This window comes from Salvelinus namaycush, chromosome 29 (genome assembly GCF_016432855.1).
Source record: "Salvelinus namaycush isolate Seneca chromosome 29, SaNama_1.0, whole genome shotgun sequence".
Taxonomy (NCBI): Eukaryota; Metazoa; Chordata; class Actinopteri; order Salmoniformes; family Salmonidae; genus Salvelinus; species Salvelinus namaycush.
The window spans coordinates 8696641-8713846 of NC_052335.1; the positions used below are offsets into that span (position 1 = coordinate 8696641).

Genomic DNA, 17206 nt, shown 5'->3' on the forward strand with positions numbered 1-17206 from the left:
GCCCTGATTGCGCAATCGACTCCATTCAAATTGTCACCTCTTACTGACATCTAGAGGAAGGCGTAGGCAGTGTTTGTAGCATCATAGCATTCACAGGGACTTATGAACTGACCTGGGAGCAGGGGCCAAGATTTCTGAAATCTCACTCCCTGTCAGGAAAAGTTCTGTAGAATGAGTTCTGTTCCACTCAGAGACACAATTCAAACGGCTATAGAAACTAGAGAGTGTTTTCTATCCAATAATAACAATAATATGCATATTGTACGAGCAAGAATTGAGTACGAGGCCGTTTGAAATGGGCACCTTAAACAGAGCTACTCAATACTGCCCCTGCAGCCATAAAAAGTTAACTGCTTGGCTACCTAACACCCGGATGTGACTAAGACTAAACACACAAAGAAAAGAAAGACAAACGGTCTCAGTGTTTATATAGTGATGGCAGGGCTAGGTGAATAGATCATGGAAGACGAAGGTGAAAAACCTTAGTGAATAAAGATGCTCAATCAAACAAGCAACTGCATCTGTAGTGGGTGTTCCAACTCTAAAACGCACTAGACTAAGACAAAAACTGTGAAATGCATGTGGTCCCAATGTCTAAATAGTGACATTAGGCTAGCATGAACAGATGGCTTTATCACGAGCTATCTTGTCATTCTGGGACAAGGAGAGATTTAGCTTTTAAGGTTATTTTAAGTAATTTAAGACTACACACATGTATAGGACAAGTGTAAATCTAATCGTCAAAAGCAGGACCCACAAACGTCATTCATACTGACGAATGCCACATTAATCCTATCAATAGGATTAGGATGTTTGCAGCCCACCCTGCAAGTCTGTCAGGGCGTCTCATTTTCTAGCTTACAAACTACATTCCTTTGCTGTGATTTATTTATTCATTCTCGCATTATCTGTTCATCTCTCCTGTGTCCTGCTCCCAGAGATCAACCAAGTGCTATTCACCAAGCATGGGCTGAATCGCTCACCTCTGCGGAGAACATCCTACTGCAGTTTCATGCTAGCTAGCAACAGATCTTGTTGCAACCACAGTAGCTAGCTACATTTAAAAGGTTGCCGTGTTCAGTTGTCATTTCACAGCTTGGAATGATGGTATCACATATTACAAATAAATACCTTATTTGATAGCAGTTTGTCGGATGGAGATCCCTCTCGATGTTACCAGCTGTCTACTTACTACCCAAGATGCCGATAATGTGATTGGTGATCAGAGATTCTACACAATTTGATTGGTTCAGTTTAAACTTGGCAGTAATTACCTGTCCAGCTAGCGAACATAAGTATTTTTGAATACATGTGCAAGAGTTGACATTGCCAAATGGAAATTTGTTGAGCAGAAATACACAATATGTTAAAACCAGCTCCTCCCTCGACAGCGATCTTTCTCACCAACTAAAGCAGATGGCTTGCTACGGCCCACCACCAGAATACATTGACAAATAGATTACTAGTCAATTTCATTCTGCATCAGTCAATGTGCAAAACAAAATAGAATACCATCATTGCATGGAGGTACAAAAGCAAGTCTGAACAAACCCTCTTAGCAGTTGTTAGAAGTAAATTATCAAAGCTGCTCCAAGTGTACAGTTAGTTAATTTGAGGTAATGGTCCTACTGTTTTGGTTATCAAGTTCCTTCTGTCTGAAAGGACATCCGTCTTGAACATGTATGGACTAGCACGACTAACCCCCTCAGCCCCAGAGAACAGAGCCATGTTAACAGTAAACACATTTATTTTGTCATCTGCACTTTACAGTTGGAATTCAGGGAACTCAAAAACAACATCTTTGCCTGTGAGCTTCTTGTAGACGCCAGAGAAGGTCTCAACCTGAAAACAGAAGAGCAACCACTGGTTAACCACTGCATAGACTGACATTTATAGGTCATAATGATCTGTACACTGGTTAACCACTGCATAGACTGACATTTATAGGTCATAATGATCTGTACACTGGTTAACCACTGCATAGACTGACATTATAGGTCATAACGATCTGTACAAAACACTAAAACCTGAGACGTCTAAAAAAAAGTTGTAAACTGCATGGTTTAGCCCCCCAGTCATGGCCCAAAGGGCTCTGGGAAGATGTAGGAATATACAGAACGCCGTCCTCACCAGCCCGAAGGCCGGGGACAAAGCTTGCTCTCCAACGTCGTGGAACGGGACTGTACGTCACAGCACTGTGAAGCGCTACGCTCCCATACGCCACAAGGACAGAGCCATGTGAGAGCAACCTCACCGGATGTCCACGTTGGGGTTAAGTTGGGTGAACTAGCAAACTGCTACACGACACTCACTTTGTGTTCAACGTTGTTCTGCTGAGCCTTGTCAAGGTGGACCTTGATGAGCCGGCTGTTGTCCAGTTTCACGCGGATCCTCTTGCCAACAATTTCACTGGGGAAGACCAGGTCTTCAAGAATGGCGTCATGCACAGCGGTCAGAGTACGGCTGGAGAAATAAATCACAACTTGCATTAGACATATGGCAAATAAAAAAATGCAATCCTTACAAAAACAAATTCTCCCACCACCAGTCTCATTCAAAATGAAAGGAAGATTCTTTATACATGTATTGGAAAGAGCAAGTCAATCTGAACGCTATGCAGGTGTCTCAAAATCACATCCCCGGAGACAAGCAGAGTCTGCTTTAGATAACGCAAGGTAACACGAGGGAACGTTGATTTTGCATCATACGGTTAAGTCTTCAGTTCATCTGGTAACCGTATCAATTTATTAAAAATCCCATTCGAAGTTTCAAGTTGTCACATGCTGAAGTAGAGAAGCGCCTTTCTCGTGAGCTCTTTCCCAACAACGCAGTAACAAATATCAGTATTACAAATAAAAAGATCAAAAACACACGAGAAATAACCAGTAAGCAAGCTATATATACTGGGTACGTTTCAGGGTCAGTGCCAATAACATATTTACAATGTGCAGGTTTACTGGAGTGGTAGAAAGCATATACAACATGTTAGTAAAATTGTACACTGCATGGTTTAGCCCCCCAGTCATGGCCCAAAGGGCTCTGGGAAGATGTAGGAATATACAGAACACCGTCCTCACCAGCCCGAAGGCCGGGGACAAAGCTTGCTCTCCAACGTCGTGGAACGGGACTGTACGTCACAGCACTGTGAAGCGCTACGCTCCCATACGCCACAAGGACAGAGCCATGTGAGAGCAACCTCACCGGATGTCCACGTTGGGTCCAAAAATGGTGAGCAATTATGGCAGCACCAGATATGTCAGAAACGATTTGAAGTTCTAAACTAGTACCCATTCACACCAACTTTACAGCCATTTAATTGTCTCTTCCAAACAGTATGTAGTCATGCACATGCAGGTATGATAATGTAACTTACCTCCTGGGACGCTTCTGCTTATTCTTGATACGGCTTTTCCTGGTTGGTTTGGGCAGGATTCTCCTCTGCAAGTTTAATGAAAATATTAAGGATTACCAATTTACATAGACTTTAAAAGCCCAAGAAGCATGCTTGATAACTAATGTACACTGCATGGTTTAGCCCCCCAGTCACGGCCCAAAGGGCTCTGGGAAGATGTAGGAATATACAGAACACCGTCCTCACCAGCCCGAAGGCCGGGGACAAAGCTTGCTCTCCAACGTCGTGGAACGGGACTGTACGTCACAGCACTGTGAAGCGCTACGCTCCCATACGCCACAAGGACAGAGCCATGTGAGAGCAACCTCACCGGATGTCCACGTTGATATTAATGTTACAATCACAACATGTACACTACACAACCGAAAGTATGTGGACACCTGCTTGTCAAACATCTCACCCCAAACTCATAAGCATTAATATGGAGTTTGTCCCCTCCTTGCTACTATAACAGCCTCCACTCTACTGGGACGGCTTTCCACTAGAGAACATTGCTCGGCAATCCCGTCCTGTGAGCTTGTGTGGCCTACCACTTTGCGGCTGATCCGCTGTTGCTCCTAGACGTTTCCACTTCACTTAGTTGACCGGGGCAGCTTTAGCAGGGCAGACATTTTACAAACTGACTTGTTGGAAAGGTGGCATCCTATGACAGTACCACATTTAAAGTCACTGAGCTCTTCAGTAAGGCCATTCTACTGCCAATGTTTGTCTTTGGAGATTGCATGGAGGTGTGCTCAATTTTATACACCTGTCAGCAATCGGTGTGGCTGAAATAGCCAAATCCACTCATTTGAAGGGGTGTCCACATACTTCGCGTGTGTATGTGTATATATATCAGTAAACAGTCTCTAAACTGCCCCTGCAACTCAGAAAACCGGACCACTGCATTCTTACCTGTGCAACGAAGACGACATGTTTGCCGCTGAACTTCTTTTCCAGCTCCCTCACCAGTCGCACCTGAATCTTCTGGAAAGATTTCAGCTGGGGCACGGGGACAAAGATGATGATGGCTTTCCTGCTACCACCAACTTCAATTTCCTGAGGGAGAGGAAAAGATTTGTTTGAACTTACGGAGGCAAGTACAAACACTTTAGTGGATCGTTTTTTTTAGCTGTCTGGATGAAAAAGTATACACTGCATGGTTTAGCCCCCCAGTCACGGCCCAAAGGGCTCTGGGAAGATGTAGGAATATACAGAACACCGTCCTCACCAGCCCGATGGCCGGGGACAAAGCTTGCTCTCCAACGTCGTGGAACGGGACTGTACGTCACAGCACTGAAATGCTACGCTCCCATATGCCACAAGGACAGAGCCATGTGAGAGCAACCTCACAGGATGTCCACGTTGGGGTTTAACTCAAATAATAACCCAACACAGCTCTTCTTCCTAGGCATCAGAAACTCTTTCCACATTTAAATAAACATTCATCTTCAGTTATCCAAAAAGGGCTGAGTAAACAGTCAGAAATAAGCTAAGTACAACACATGCTCCATGTACCTTTGCAGCAGTGATGTTCAGCTCCCTCAGCTGAGCCTTCATGTCTGAGTTCATCTCCAGCTCGAGAAGAGCCTAGAAAGGCAGACATTTTGAATACTGCAAACAGCATTAGCCAAGTGACTAAGTTAAAGAAGTTATTTAAATTAGCCATACATGCATTAGCTAACATATTGGCCATTGGTTACCTGGGAAATGCCAGACTCGAACTCATCTGGCTTTTCGCCATTGGGCTTGACGATTTTGGCGCTGGTACTGAACATGGCCTATGTTTCTGGAAAACAAGAGACAAGAAAACCATTTGAGCATATTGTACATCTTTGGACATAATTGAATGTTTCAGATTAACCTAAACAGCAGCAAAGTAGTCCATGCTGAACGCCATCTCACCATACATACATGCAGTTACTAAGTTAACTAGTTAGTATAACGATAGCCAAACTACTATCACCCAGCTAAGGTTGATCAAACGAAGTCGACACTGGTTGGTTCCACTCTACACATTCAACCATATGATCTCGCAAACAACCGAGCAAATAATTTCATTGAATCAATCTTACTTAGGGTCGCATGTCCCCAAGCAAAATTGCTGGCTAGTCAGCGTTAGCCGGCTAGCAGCGTCTTTCAACCCATGTTCCTTATCAAATGGCTAACTTTAGTTAGCTAACAGCAGGGAACACAGTACTCAAACATACACCATATTTCAAGTCTACAAATCTGACAGGCCACTAAACAAAAGGTAAAATACTAAGCTACGAGGTTAAAAAACGGACTCGTCGATTGACTACAAGCAATTATTCTAGGAACACATGGGCCTCAAACCGCGCCAGTTATACTACCAGTCCTTCCTTCCATGTCATTCACGTTAGGTCTATCCTGAAACCCTTCATAATTCATTACACACCGGCCATCCAAAAGCTGAAATATAACAATCTAACGCATCAAACGTCTTACATGCACTCTGATATAAAAAAAAAAACAGGGGATTTGATGCACATGTACTACATTTTGAAAAGAAATTCTGATTAGTGAGAGCATTATCATAACCAACCTCAGTCAACAACGGCCAGGGAAGAGGCCGGAATCTCGCGAGAGGTAGCTAGAAGTACATCGTGCTAGGGAGTCATGGGATTGCGGAAGTAGCTATGATTTTGAAGACTTTTTTCTCCCCCCTAGCAGATAGTGTATTTCGAAAGCAAAAGTAATTAATTAATGCGAATACATAGGCAAAGGAGAAGCATAAGTACGTCATGTTACAATGTATAGCTAGCTAGCTTTTATATGTTTATATGTTGACATTACGCTTGTCACACAGAAATAACATATTTGCTTGTCAGATAGCAGCTAGCCTAACGTTAGCTAGTCAGCCAAATATGTTTGTTGGGTTAACTAGCATGCTATCTGCACTGTTTACATGCCTGTACTAGTTCCAATGACAACTAGCTAATCGTTTTCCTAGCATTTCAACACATAGAAAGTTAGTTTGTTCACATTGCTCAAGTTAAGTTAAGTGCAATGACCGGTGCCTCCACTTTCAAGTAATTGCTGGTCTAAGTGATGTTCAGATTGACTGGTCTGTATAGTATAGTACGCAGGGCAGTCTGCAATGGCACAGAGGACATCGTGAAAGGCAAATTCTTCTACGCTGTGAGGAAAGGATTCAAACCTGGCGTTTACAAAACTTGGTGAGTTGTGGGGTAGTTGGCTAGCTAGCTAATTGCAGCTGTAGTGTGTCTTTGCAGCTGTAGTGTGTCTTAAAACTCCTTGACATTTATATGATAATTTCTAGTCTAATTTATTTTCATAGAATTGCATGTGTTTACTTTTTTTTAGGGATGAATGTAAGAGCCAAGTTGACAAGTTCCCATATGCCAGCTACAAGAAGTTTGCAGCAGAAAAGGATGCCTGGGCATTTGTCAGAAGCCTAGCAACATCGATAACGCCAGACGTGTCAGAGGGTAGATACAGTAGATGGCTATGTTCTTTCTCTATAGGTCGCTATACTGAAATGGCAATACGATGGGTGCTGATGTTACTGGCTCTAGGAATGGGCAGCACGTCTAATCATTAGACAACTAGTGCACCATTAAGGCATGGCAAAATCAGACTTGCACTCAGACCACAATATTATCTTTTAGGAGCCAGCTATGAGGCAACACTCCCTAGAAGAGCACCGGAGGCCCTTGAGTACATACCCATTGGTCAGAAGAGGCACTATGATCACATAGACGAGGAGGAGATGTCCCCTGCCAAACAGAGTCAATACAGCAGCCCATCTTCAAAAAGCTCTGATGGATTCACCTACATTGGTACAGACATTCTCAGTGTGTTGTTAATGTTGCAGATTGAAATGGTCACTGTCAATGTTTTTTGGGTGAATAAAGGGGGAGGAAACAAAGTGTTGTCTTTTCCTCCAGGTGATGCAGTGGTGGTGTACACAGATGGTTGCTGTTCAGGCAATGGGAAGGCCGGGGCCCGAGCTGGCATCGGAGTGTACTGGGGACGTGACCATCCTCTGTGAGTTGATTCAGGCCTGTAGGAAATTATACTTTGAGAGCTTGACACAATAGAGTCGAGAAGTGTTCATGTTGACTGTCTTTATTGTAGGAATGTAGCTGAACCACTGGATGGAAGACAGACCAACCAGAGAGCCGAATTACAGGCAAGTACTGTGTTAATGTCATATTTGCTTTAATTGTTATTATTTTCGACTCATTGAATTGCCACAGTTCCCTTTAGATTGTAACCAACCCCACGAGACGTAATCTCACGTTTTGCTTCTAAATAACAGGCAGCATGTAAAGCCTTGGAGCAGGCCAAAGAGATGAACATCAAGAAGTTGGTGCTTTATACAGACAGCAAGTTCACCATAAACGGTACATATGTGCTGCTTACAACACTCTATCAACACTATCAGCAAGGGCCTGACTAAATGTGGCATGGCATCATGTAATGCCTACTGTGACCATTGGATGAGAAATCCAGAGGTCCCTCCCCTCTGACCTTCTCTTCCAATGGGTTTTGAGAAGGAGGCAAGGTGTATGCAATTAAGAAAAGGCATATGTCGGTGTTTTTTTCCATCAGGTATCACCAGCTGGGTGAAGAACTGGAAGCTGAACAACTGGAGGCTCAACTCTGGTGGCTCCGTCATCAACAAAGAGGACTTTGAAAAACTTGACATGCTGAATGAAGAGCTGGAGGTTGTATGGGTAAATATCAATGTTGCTCTACATATTTTCACTTCAGAGATTCAGTACGCAAGTGTTTTGAGTTTGACTAGAACAGTGGTTCCCAAACTAGGGGTCACCTGATTTGAAGATGTGATGGCAGGAGAAACTCCCAAAAGCCTAGTGAAATATTTTAATAATAAAAAAATATATACTAATGTTTGTACCCACATCTCAAAAACATTTGTGGTTAACACAAAAAAATTAACTTCACGAAATACATTTATTTTGAAATGTATTTGTTCAAAGTATTTCTAAAGGAAGTCGTATGTCCTTAGTTCATTCAATACTTTACCAAATATTCCAGTTTCTCTATATCGGTCTTCTTTGGGATTGGGTTGGCGGATTGCATTCCTACTTTAAGGTGCATACACCGCCACATGATGTACTGTATGAGACCAGTCACAGCCTACATATATTAAATTCTCTTCATTATTCCTGTTCCTTAAAAGGAACAAAATAGCACCACCAACTAACCCTACAGTATATACCACCATTTCATAAAAATCACCACCCCATTAACTTCTGCAGTAAAATCTTACATACCCAGGTACTCCTCTGCAGCTGCCACCTACTAATTAAAAACCCACTACCCGATTCCAATACTTTGACCATATCTGCTCCTGCACCATGCAAACGTCCTGGGAGGACAGGACACCTACACACTAACTCTTCTGAAGTCAGATCTCTTATACCAAAATACTTCTCTGCTATTTTTTCTATTTTCTGTGATTTATGTTAAGTTTCTGCAATACAGTTGGTAACCATTGCTATGAACACTCAGAAGCCAACCTTACTGAAGCATAAATCACTCATTGCCCTATTCCTCTGCTCTGACACAAATCTACTACAAATCCTCTCAGGATCCCTCACCCTTGACCCCTCACCCCATCCTCCTCTACTTTCTTCACTGCCTCAGCAAACGACACCTTCTGCTCTACTCTGACTCTGGCCACTTCATCCTGCCTCTCTCGCACCGGACACCTTCGATCCCCAGCAACATGGGCACCCCTGCAGTTGACACACACAACTTTATCCACCGAAGCTACACAATCCTCTCTCCCATACCCTCCTGCACACTTCCCACATCGTGGAATCTCCCTCCTACACACTGCTGTAATATGACCATAAACGTTGTACCTCAAACAGTGCAGTGGATTCTGCACAAGACCTCTAACAGTATAACTGATATATCCTAACATGACTTTGTCAATTATTTTAATCACTTCCGCATAGGAGATTCGATTGACAGCTCTAACTGTTGCCACCTCAATCTCCTTCACCCTTACCGGGCACTCCAGGAACTCAGGATCATGATCCCCACCACAATTGCAACACCGTCGTCCTTCTACACACCGTTCTTCAGTATATTCTGTTCGTCTGCACACACTTGAAACATGGCCAAATCCTTTACAATTCTTACACTGCAGTGGTTTGAAAACGAAAGCTCTTACGCTGTATCTTACATAACCAAGCTTCACATGGGTAGGTATTTGCTCTTTATCAAAAAACAACACGACCGACAGACTTTCTTCTTTTTCTCCATTCGCCCAGAGGGTCAGACGCCAGAAACGAACCACACCAGGAATTCTCTTCAGGTACTCAACCTGAACATCTGTCGTCACCCCTGAGATGACTCCTTTGACGGTTGTGCTACTCCAAAGTTCAAAACTTCTGTTGTCCGGATTCTTTTGAGCCCCACTGCAATCTTCCTCAGTTATTCAGAAATACAATGAATCAAAATAAGACCACTCCTGGTCACTCAGACTCCACTTTTCCAAGTGCATACCTCACCATTTGACACCTCAAATGTGTTTTCCACATGCATCCTAACTGAACAACCGCATCCTAACAAGAAACGATTCATTATCATTAACAAATGATATGTGGAAAACCACAAAATCATTAACAAATGTTTTGACAATTTCCTTTTTGTTCTAGTTTTCAATGCTACTGTTGTCCATTCAGAATATTCGTCTTCACCAAATGTACTCGACTCGCTGCTTAATTCCAACTCAATATCCACTTCCTCCGTCTTCCCGTTCACCTCCGAACCTCCCCTCTGTTATTTTTAAAGTTGTTTAAGCGTTAGAAGTCCACCTCTCATACGTCCCTGTAAGGATGAAGGGGTCCACTGTAGCTAGGATCAGGGCCGCCCAGCAAGTCTCCTATATGGCGTCAGTGAAAAATCGCTGAAGGTGTGAGTAGAGGAGATGGCAGTGGATGTCCCACAGTCTGCAGTGAATGCCATGCAGGAGAAGGATCCCGACACACTAATAGTGAAGGTGGACTTTGTTGCGTTTTATAGCGCAAGTGATGAATTACACTAGTCAAACTAATAAACAAATCTAAGAAGCTAGACATGTGAAGGCGGCATAGATTTCTGGATCTCCAGGACTTTACGGCCGAAGTGTAACAGGGAGTACTGAATGAAGAGGCCCCCCCCTCCCAGGTTCCTGAACCTGTGTAGGGATCTGAATAGACATTTAAATCTGACTGAAGGAGTACATTTTTATTTTTTTATTCAGCGTAGTAGCGTGAATTTGGTTAGTGTTTTTGGTATTTAGTATGAATTTGTTCATTGGGGTCTTTTTTACTACCCCGTACAGTAGATGGCGACCATACACCTTATGAGTGTAGTCTGCCAATAAACCTTGAAGAAGAAGCTCTTTTGCATCAACCAATGAGAGTGCCTTAAATTGGCTTGAAAAGGCTGGCCTACACTTGACTGTTGCATTTGGGTCCTTCCTATGGTGAATGGCTACTGCCTCTACGCTGCTGCAAAATGTAATTTTTTTTGAGACCATCCTCGGCTAGTTCGGTGGCTAGCACATTAAGTGAGCAGTGGCTGGTATTCATGGGCGCCAAGGGAAGCCAGCCCCCCCCCCCCCCCCCTCCAAAAAAAACCCAACATAAAACAATGTCTTTTTCGTCTCTCTGTGTTTCATAATTTCACATCAATTTGCAAAAGGCTGAATGTATCTCACAGGAGAAAGCATCCGAGCGAGTGAAACAGCACCCCTCTTCAAGGGAAGCCAGCTTGGATTTGGCGTCTGTCCTATCGAATAGGTCATTAACAGAAACAACTTGAATTGTTGCATCTCCTGTTGTTGTTGTCCTCCGGTGGCTAGCTAGCTAAAATGTGTCTCTTTCCTAAATTAGCTATAGATGGAGATAGAGATTTGGACTTGTGGTTTTACTAAATTCTCCGTACTGGCCAATGATTATAACGCCGATTCTGATCCAACCATTAATTCATACATTGTGGTGCCCCTGGCCTGAGAGGATCAAAGTTCAATATGTACAGTAGATGGATGTAGAAGGCTAATGTTAACTAGCTAACGTTGCCCATGAATGGAAGTTAGGCAAGCAAGCAGGTAGCCTAGGACAACAAAAAATATAAACGTGGTACTACATGACAGAGTGATAGACTGTTTCGTCAGCATGAAAGAGAGCAAGATGGCATTGGCGTTTCTCTACAAGTAGGATGAGTCAACATGTTTTTCTACTTGCACGAAGGCATGCGCACACACGCTCTTAAACAGAAATCAGAACCATGATTTTTTATTTTTTTATTTAAATGTCATATTTAACATTTTGTTTGGACTACATTGTTTTTGGTATCTTTTAGTTGTCACTGTGTTAGACTAAGCAAGGGATTTATATTGTTGTAGTGCTGAAGTTGAAATGGTGGCGGTAGCTCCTGTTTTCTTTGCGACTTATGGTAACTCTCTGGTTCTAAATCAATAGTTGTTTAGTGGCCCGAAAATGTCAGAAACATTAACTTTGCTAAACCATGCTGTAAGTCATGTAACTGTCTGTTACATGCAATATGCGTCGTGGACTTCACCGGACAGAGGTGGCTCTCCGGTTTTGTGATAAAACAAAAGGTGTGGTTGATTTTTATTCTGCCATTGTCGTCTTATTGTCTCGGCCTTTAGGCACATAGATCACGGTCACAAGGCATGTGAATGTACAGCAAACAACGCAGTTATCACAATACAGTGTAGGTTGTAATATTACTTTTGAGGGGGGGGGGGGGGGGGGTGCTTCCCCCAGTGATTTTTTTATTATAATTTTTTTTTTTTTTACCCACACGCCACTCTGACTCAAAGGGAACACCCTGAAATCTCCTTCTGAGTGTTAAAGCTCATGGTATCCTTCGCCAGCTCATATCTATGTGAAGCAGGATTCAGGGCTCTTGTCTGCATCCGATCCAAACACTGAAGGATGAGACAGCAGTGACGAGGTGTGCGTTGTCGACCACGCGCCCCGTGACTTTTGAGAACCTCCCCAGGACATGCGTGTATACCCATCTCATCAGTGGTGAGGGAACCCCTGCACTTTGGGAACCCCTGCACTAGACCGTTCAGTCATGGATGATGCACAACTGAAATGACTAACAGTCCCCTTTTGCCTCTGACTATCTTCTCTCTCTTCTTTCTCCAGTTGCACATCCCGGGCCACGCTGGGTACCTAGGAAACGAGGAGGCCGACAGGCTGTCCAGAGCGGGAGCAGCGAAACACTTAGATTAGCCAAAGGAAGATCATCTCATTTACTGCTCCTGGGCAGTTCATTCAACATTTGGATTATGGTTTTGAATGGAATATGGGAATGATTATATTGTCTGTTCTGTTGGGCTTCCATGTTCTAAATGTTATGAAATAACATCTAGTTCTGTCCTGTTTGACATCTTTATGGTTATTTATAAGTTAAGGAATTAATTCAGCTTGTGCTTTGTACCGTATGAACATTTCTTAATATTCCAAAATCATTCCATCCTGATTGATGAAACGGTTCTGTAACCACTGTGTAATGTACACTTCAGACAGTAGATGGAGCTCTAGCTCATTGAAACAAATCCAATACCTCGGAATAGGATTGGCTCTCTAAATTACATTCCATACTAGGTTCCTCTGTGGAAAGAGGATTCCTCACATAGACGATGGATTTCTCTGGTTTCTATGTGAGACATGCTGCTTGCTGTAAGATAACCGCCACTTATGACATTTGTGTGTGTGATCTAAGGATTATTTGTCTTGCTCAAAAGCCCATCTGTTACTAGGGCTAGTGGTCACATTAACGTTTCCCTATTCTAAAGAAAAACAACACACCATTCAAAGATCATCTGTTCATGTATGCTCTGACATGAAATGATCTTGGTGATATTCTCTCTGACTACTTGGTGCACAGTTCCATCTTCTCCACTTTACTCAGTCAGCTCTTGGCAGATACTACTTAGTCTTTCAGTACGTGTCTCATCCATTCAGTAAGCTGGTGTCTAGACAGTGGGCCTATACGTGTGTGAGGAAAAATAATGACAGCTCTAGCTGAGAGAGAAATCTCCATATAGCCTTTCCCCTCTGTGAGGTTGGTGATTGTAGAAAACCAGAGCATCAGGAATGAGTGTGCCTGTCTCTGACCTTAGCTGGCTGGCTTCTCCACGGCACGCTCCCGGCTTGTCTGGAGATGTGAGGTCCTGCCTGGGGCTGGGTGTTGGAGATACTGCGGCTGCAGTCGGAGGTCGATGCGAGACAGGGTGGAGAGGGGTCACGGCGCTTCACCACATCAGACTGAAGCTCGTTAGGGCTTCGTCTCAACACATTTGCTCCATCAGCAAATATGCTGCTCAGGCATTCATCTGTTTGACACCGTCTCTTCTATTTGGCTCTTGTGGCTAACTAGCTCTTGTCGCCTAGTTGTTAGTTTCGCTTGCCAAGCTCAGGGCAGGTCAGTCACGGCGGATGACTGAAGAGACTTCTGCGTTGGTTACTGTCAAGAGCACTGGGTGTTGTCTGCATGAGTAACTCACAATAAAATCTAGATTTGAAGATGGTATTCTATCAGGGTGTTGACTGCCACAGTGAAAGACATTGCAAATCCCTGTGGTTATACAGATAATCCATTTGAATCTGTTCTTGTTTTTGGTATAATATTGAGTTCTCTGTGTGTGGCTTGAGGATAAGTATCTAACGCTATTCATCCATGTGAGATGCAGGGGAGGAGTAGTGGACTGAATCCTGAGTCCTTGTCGTTACCACACATCTGGTGCCGACGCAGTTCAGAGACCGCTGGCAGCTGACTCTTGTCATGTGCATTAGAAGATGTGTGGAGAATGATTCTCTCCTAACGAATCCAGCAGTCGTGTGTGTGTGTGTTTTACGGTGGTGACGGTGGGAAACATCAAGGGAAGCCACTCTTGGTGAAAGGCAGAGGGAGTCACAATCAAACAAAGCGGCACCTCGGAACAGAACTGACATCTGTTTCCATGACAGCTGTCTGGATCAGCCTAACTAACTCCTGCCTTAGAACTAATGTGACCGTTTGATTTCGCAGTGAAAAGAAAGTCATTCTGTCAGCAGTACTCACTCAGTATTGTTTGGCTTCCACGAATCCAGAGGTAGTCGAACAACAAGTTAGTTTTTATCATCTCAACAGGGTGAGCTTTCAACCTGCTGTCGTCATAGGACATTAATTGGAGGTGGGGAAATAAGGGAGCAACATGAAGGGAATAGGAGGTGAACAATGTTGAGAGAGACTCTTCATAAGCAAGAGAAGAAAGGAAAAGGGAGAAGAAAAGAATGTGCACATGCAAAGAAACTTGAAGCTAAAGTCATTGAAAAGTATGAGCGGATGAATCTCGCTACCCACTGTGCCACAGGAGGTTTTACTTCATCAGCCTCATTAGTATATCTCTGTCCCTCTCTACCGGCATTCAGTCTCTCCCACCGTCCCTCTGTTTCTGTCTCCCGGCCTGTCATGCTGTCTCTCTCTCCCACCGTCCCTCTGTTTCTGTCTCCCGGCCTGTCATGCTGTCTCTCTCTCCCACCGTCCCTCTGTTTCTGTCTCCCGGCCTGTCATGCTGTCTCTCTCTCCCACCGTCCCTCAGCAACCAACTCCTCTCCTCCCCTTCTTACCTCCATCCCCTCCTCCCACACGTCTTCCTCCTTCCTCTCGCCTCCTCCTCCTCCCCTCTCTGGTAAGGGTCGGGCAGAACTGGCAGACAAGCATCCAGGCCCTGTCTTGGCATGGTGCCCCTGGAGTAGAGCCTGTGAGGCTGGGTTACTGTAGGCAGTAGCCAGGCCCAGTGTGGTCACCTCAGAGCCTGACAGCTCACTCCCAGAGACATGCACCGCTGGCAGAGGGGGGAGGGCAGCGCCAGCCTGCTGTCTGCATGTGAGCCATACCCACAGAGGGTGCTTGACAAGGTGAGAGGCTGGCACTGCGGTACTCTGCAGCTCCTCCTCTCAAGGCTGCCTCCAGACCCCCCTCCCTCCCCGGAACACACCTGCTCAGGAAGAGGAACACTCCTAACTCATCCTGTAGCTTGTCGAAAATTGCAGGTATCAGATGGGGTTTTGTGTCCATCTGAGAATAGCAGACAGGTGGTTTAGCCCAGTTTCTTACTCTCTGTAGATTAGACGTATCGAACAATTACAGCAAGTCTTCACTTTCTACCATGTAATTACACAAGATCCATAAACAGTAACAGAGTTTTCTCCACTCGAGCTAGGAAAACGCCACACTGGTAAACTGTCAGTGTGTGTCTTAGTCCCGCTGTTCATCCCATAGCTTGATGAGGAGTCTGAGAACAAGGCATTAGCTTGTGCCAGCATAGAGACATTTTTAAGTCTCTCTTTGCCACAGAGGCTGCTTGGGATGAAAAGCTCCAGTGTGTGCCTGTGGAAAGAGAACGGCCTTGAAGTTTTACTGTCCCCTGCTGGCTTGTATAAAAACATCTACACAGACACGCCGCAGTAAGAAATAACTATTTTGAGAGTATTATGACTGAGTTTTACCTGGACACAGTCTAGCATACTAAGACAGCAAAGTTTGGGCTAGAATTGTTAAAATCGTAGTAATTACTTTTATCACAGATAGAGGACACATTGTGAACAGGGGTGTCTTTGTAATGTTCAGGTCTGAGGCAGTTGGACTGGCAAGGTTACTGAAACATTAGAACATTGGGATCAGTGCTTTGTGCAGAATGTGTAAATTGACTTCAGGGTCACAATAACATTTCTTTAGATTAAAAGGGCAGTTATGTGATTTTCCTTTTTTTGATATTTCCACACTATGAGATCGAAATAACACTGACATTGTGAAAATGATGCCCTTTCTGTATAGGAGCTTTTTGAAACAAATGCCTGGAAATTCAGTCACTTCAGGTGGTATGAAACTTTTGTCCCACATCATGATGTCACAATGTGATCTGTTTATAATAGACCAATGTCTGTTCATCTGGCTAAGGATGGTCTAAAGCCCACCACCTATCAGCCAATCAGGGCGGTGCATGTAAATATCTTAAAATGTGTTTCATAATGCCCACACAATCAGACCAAGCAATTCAAGGGCCAAAGGAAGTTCAGGGAAAGAAATGATAAAAAATATTAAATAAACACACACACTGATTTATTAGACATGCAGTGATGAGTTAAAACATAAAATTACAAAGACTGCTTGGGTTCAGCTTATTATTTTCCTTTTGTTGGTTTCTTATGTTGAATCAGAGAGAAAGATAGTATTATGATATGTTATGTGACTATCAAATGCAACCTTCATGTTGCCTTGGAGATATGTTGTACTGCCAGCATGCAATGGAACTGTGTTTGTACCAATCTTGTCTTTCTCTTTGAGAATGCTATAAACTACATTATTTATAGAACATTGTCTTACAGAGCCTGTTGCAATTGTATTAGGTTTGTTGATAATATGTACTCAGGAGAACATGCATCAAGTGCAACAGTAGGGCACTAATGGCGATGATCTGTGCGCCTGTCTGGCATGTAATGACTTTGTCATGTCTGGGAAGAGCCATCTATCTGTGGACCAGCTGAGGGTATGTCTGTCAGCCCCCTCTCCTCCTATACTGTACCCTTCATCATGGTCCTGCAGCTTTCAGCACTCCTTCCAGAGAACAAAACAGGGGGAGTATCAGCCGTCCAGGGTAATAAAAAGAGAGAAGGAGAAAAAAGACACAGAAAGAGAGGATGGGGGGGACAAATGGTCCCATTAAAGTCAGCAGCTGCTTGCTTGCCTGTGCTCGAGCCGGTCCAGTCGGCCCTGCCGTCC

The 17206-nt window shown here is 43.9% G+C and overlaps 2 protein-coding genes and 4 non-coding genes across 6 annotated transcripts; 1 reads left to right on the top strand and 5 right to left on the bottom strand.

The window, feature by feature from the left end:
* Positions 1-1729: 1729 nt before the first annotated feature.
* On the bottom strand, positions 1730-6034 carry LOC120024113 (40S ribosomal protein S7-like). The gene is made up of 7 exons (XM_038968258.1): positions 5958-6034; positions 5095-5180; positions 4910-4981; positions 4307-4450; positions 3374-3438; positions 2313-2463; positions 1730-1842 (listed from the first exon to the last, which is right to left on the bottom strand). The coding sequence occupies exons 2-7, from the start codon at positions 5167-5169 to the stop codon at positions 1765-1767; spliced, it is 585 nt and encodes a 194-aa protein (XP_038824186.1). The 5' UTR covers positions 5170-5180; positions 5958-6034; the 3' UTR covers positions 1730-1764.
* Positions 2046-2270, bottom strand: LOC120024627. Its single transcript, XR_005472880.1, has one exon. It is a non-coding gene; the product is annotated as a small nucleolar RNA SNORA73 family (small nucleolar RNA).
* LOC120024638 lies at positions 2993-3217 on the bottom strand. Its single transcript, XR_005472890.1, has one exon. It is a non-coding gene; the product is annotated as a small nucleolar RNA SNORA73 family (small nucleolar RNA).
* Positions 3514-3738, bottom strand: LOC120024662. Its single transcript, XR_005472912.1, has one exon. It is a non-coding gene; the product is annotated as a small nucleolar RNA SNORA73 family (small nucleolar RNA).
* On the bottom strand, positions 4538-4760 carry LOC120024650. The gene has a single exon (XR_005472901.1). It is a non-coding gene; the product is annotated as a small nucleolar RNA SNORA73 family (small nucleolar RNA).
* On the top strand, positions 6034-13972 carry LOC120024112 (ribonuclease H1-like). The gene is made up of 8 exons (XM_038968256.1): positions 6034-6591; positions 6740-6864; positions 7045-7215; positions 7324-7423; positions 7514-7568; positions 7698-7782; positions 7991-8115; positions 12583-13972. The coding sequence occupies exons 1-8, from the start codon at positions 6464-6466 to the stop codon at positions 12667-12669; spliced, it is 876 nt and encodes a 291-aa protein (XP_038824184.1). The 5' UTR covers positions 6034-6463; the 3' UTR covers positions 12670-13972.
* The last annotated feature ends 3234 nt before the right edge of the window (positions 13973-17206 follow it).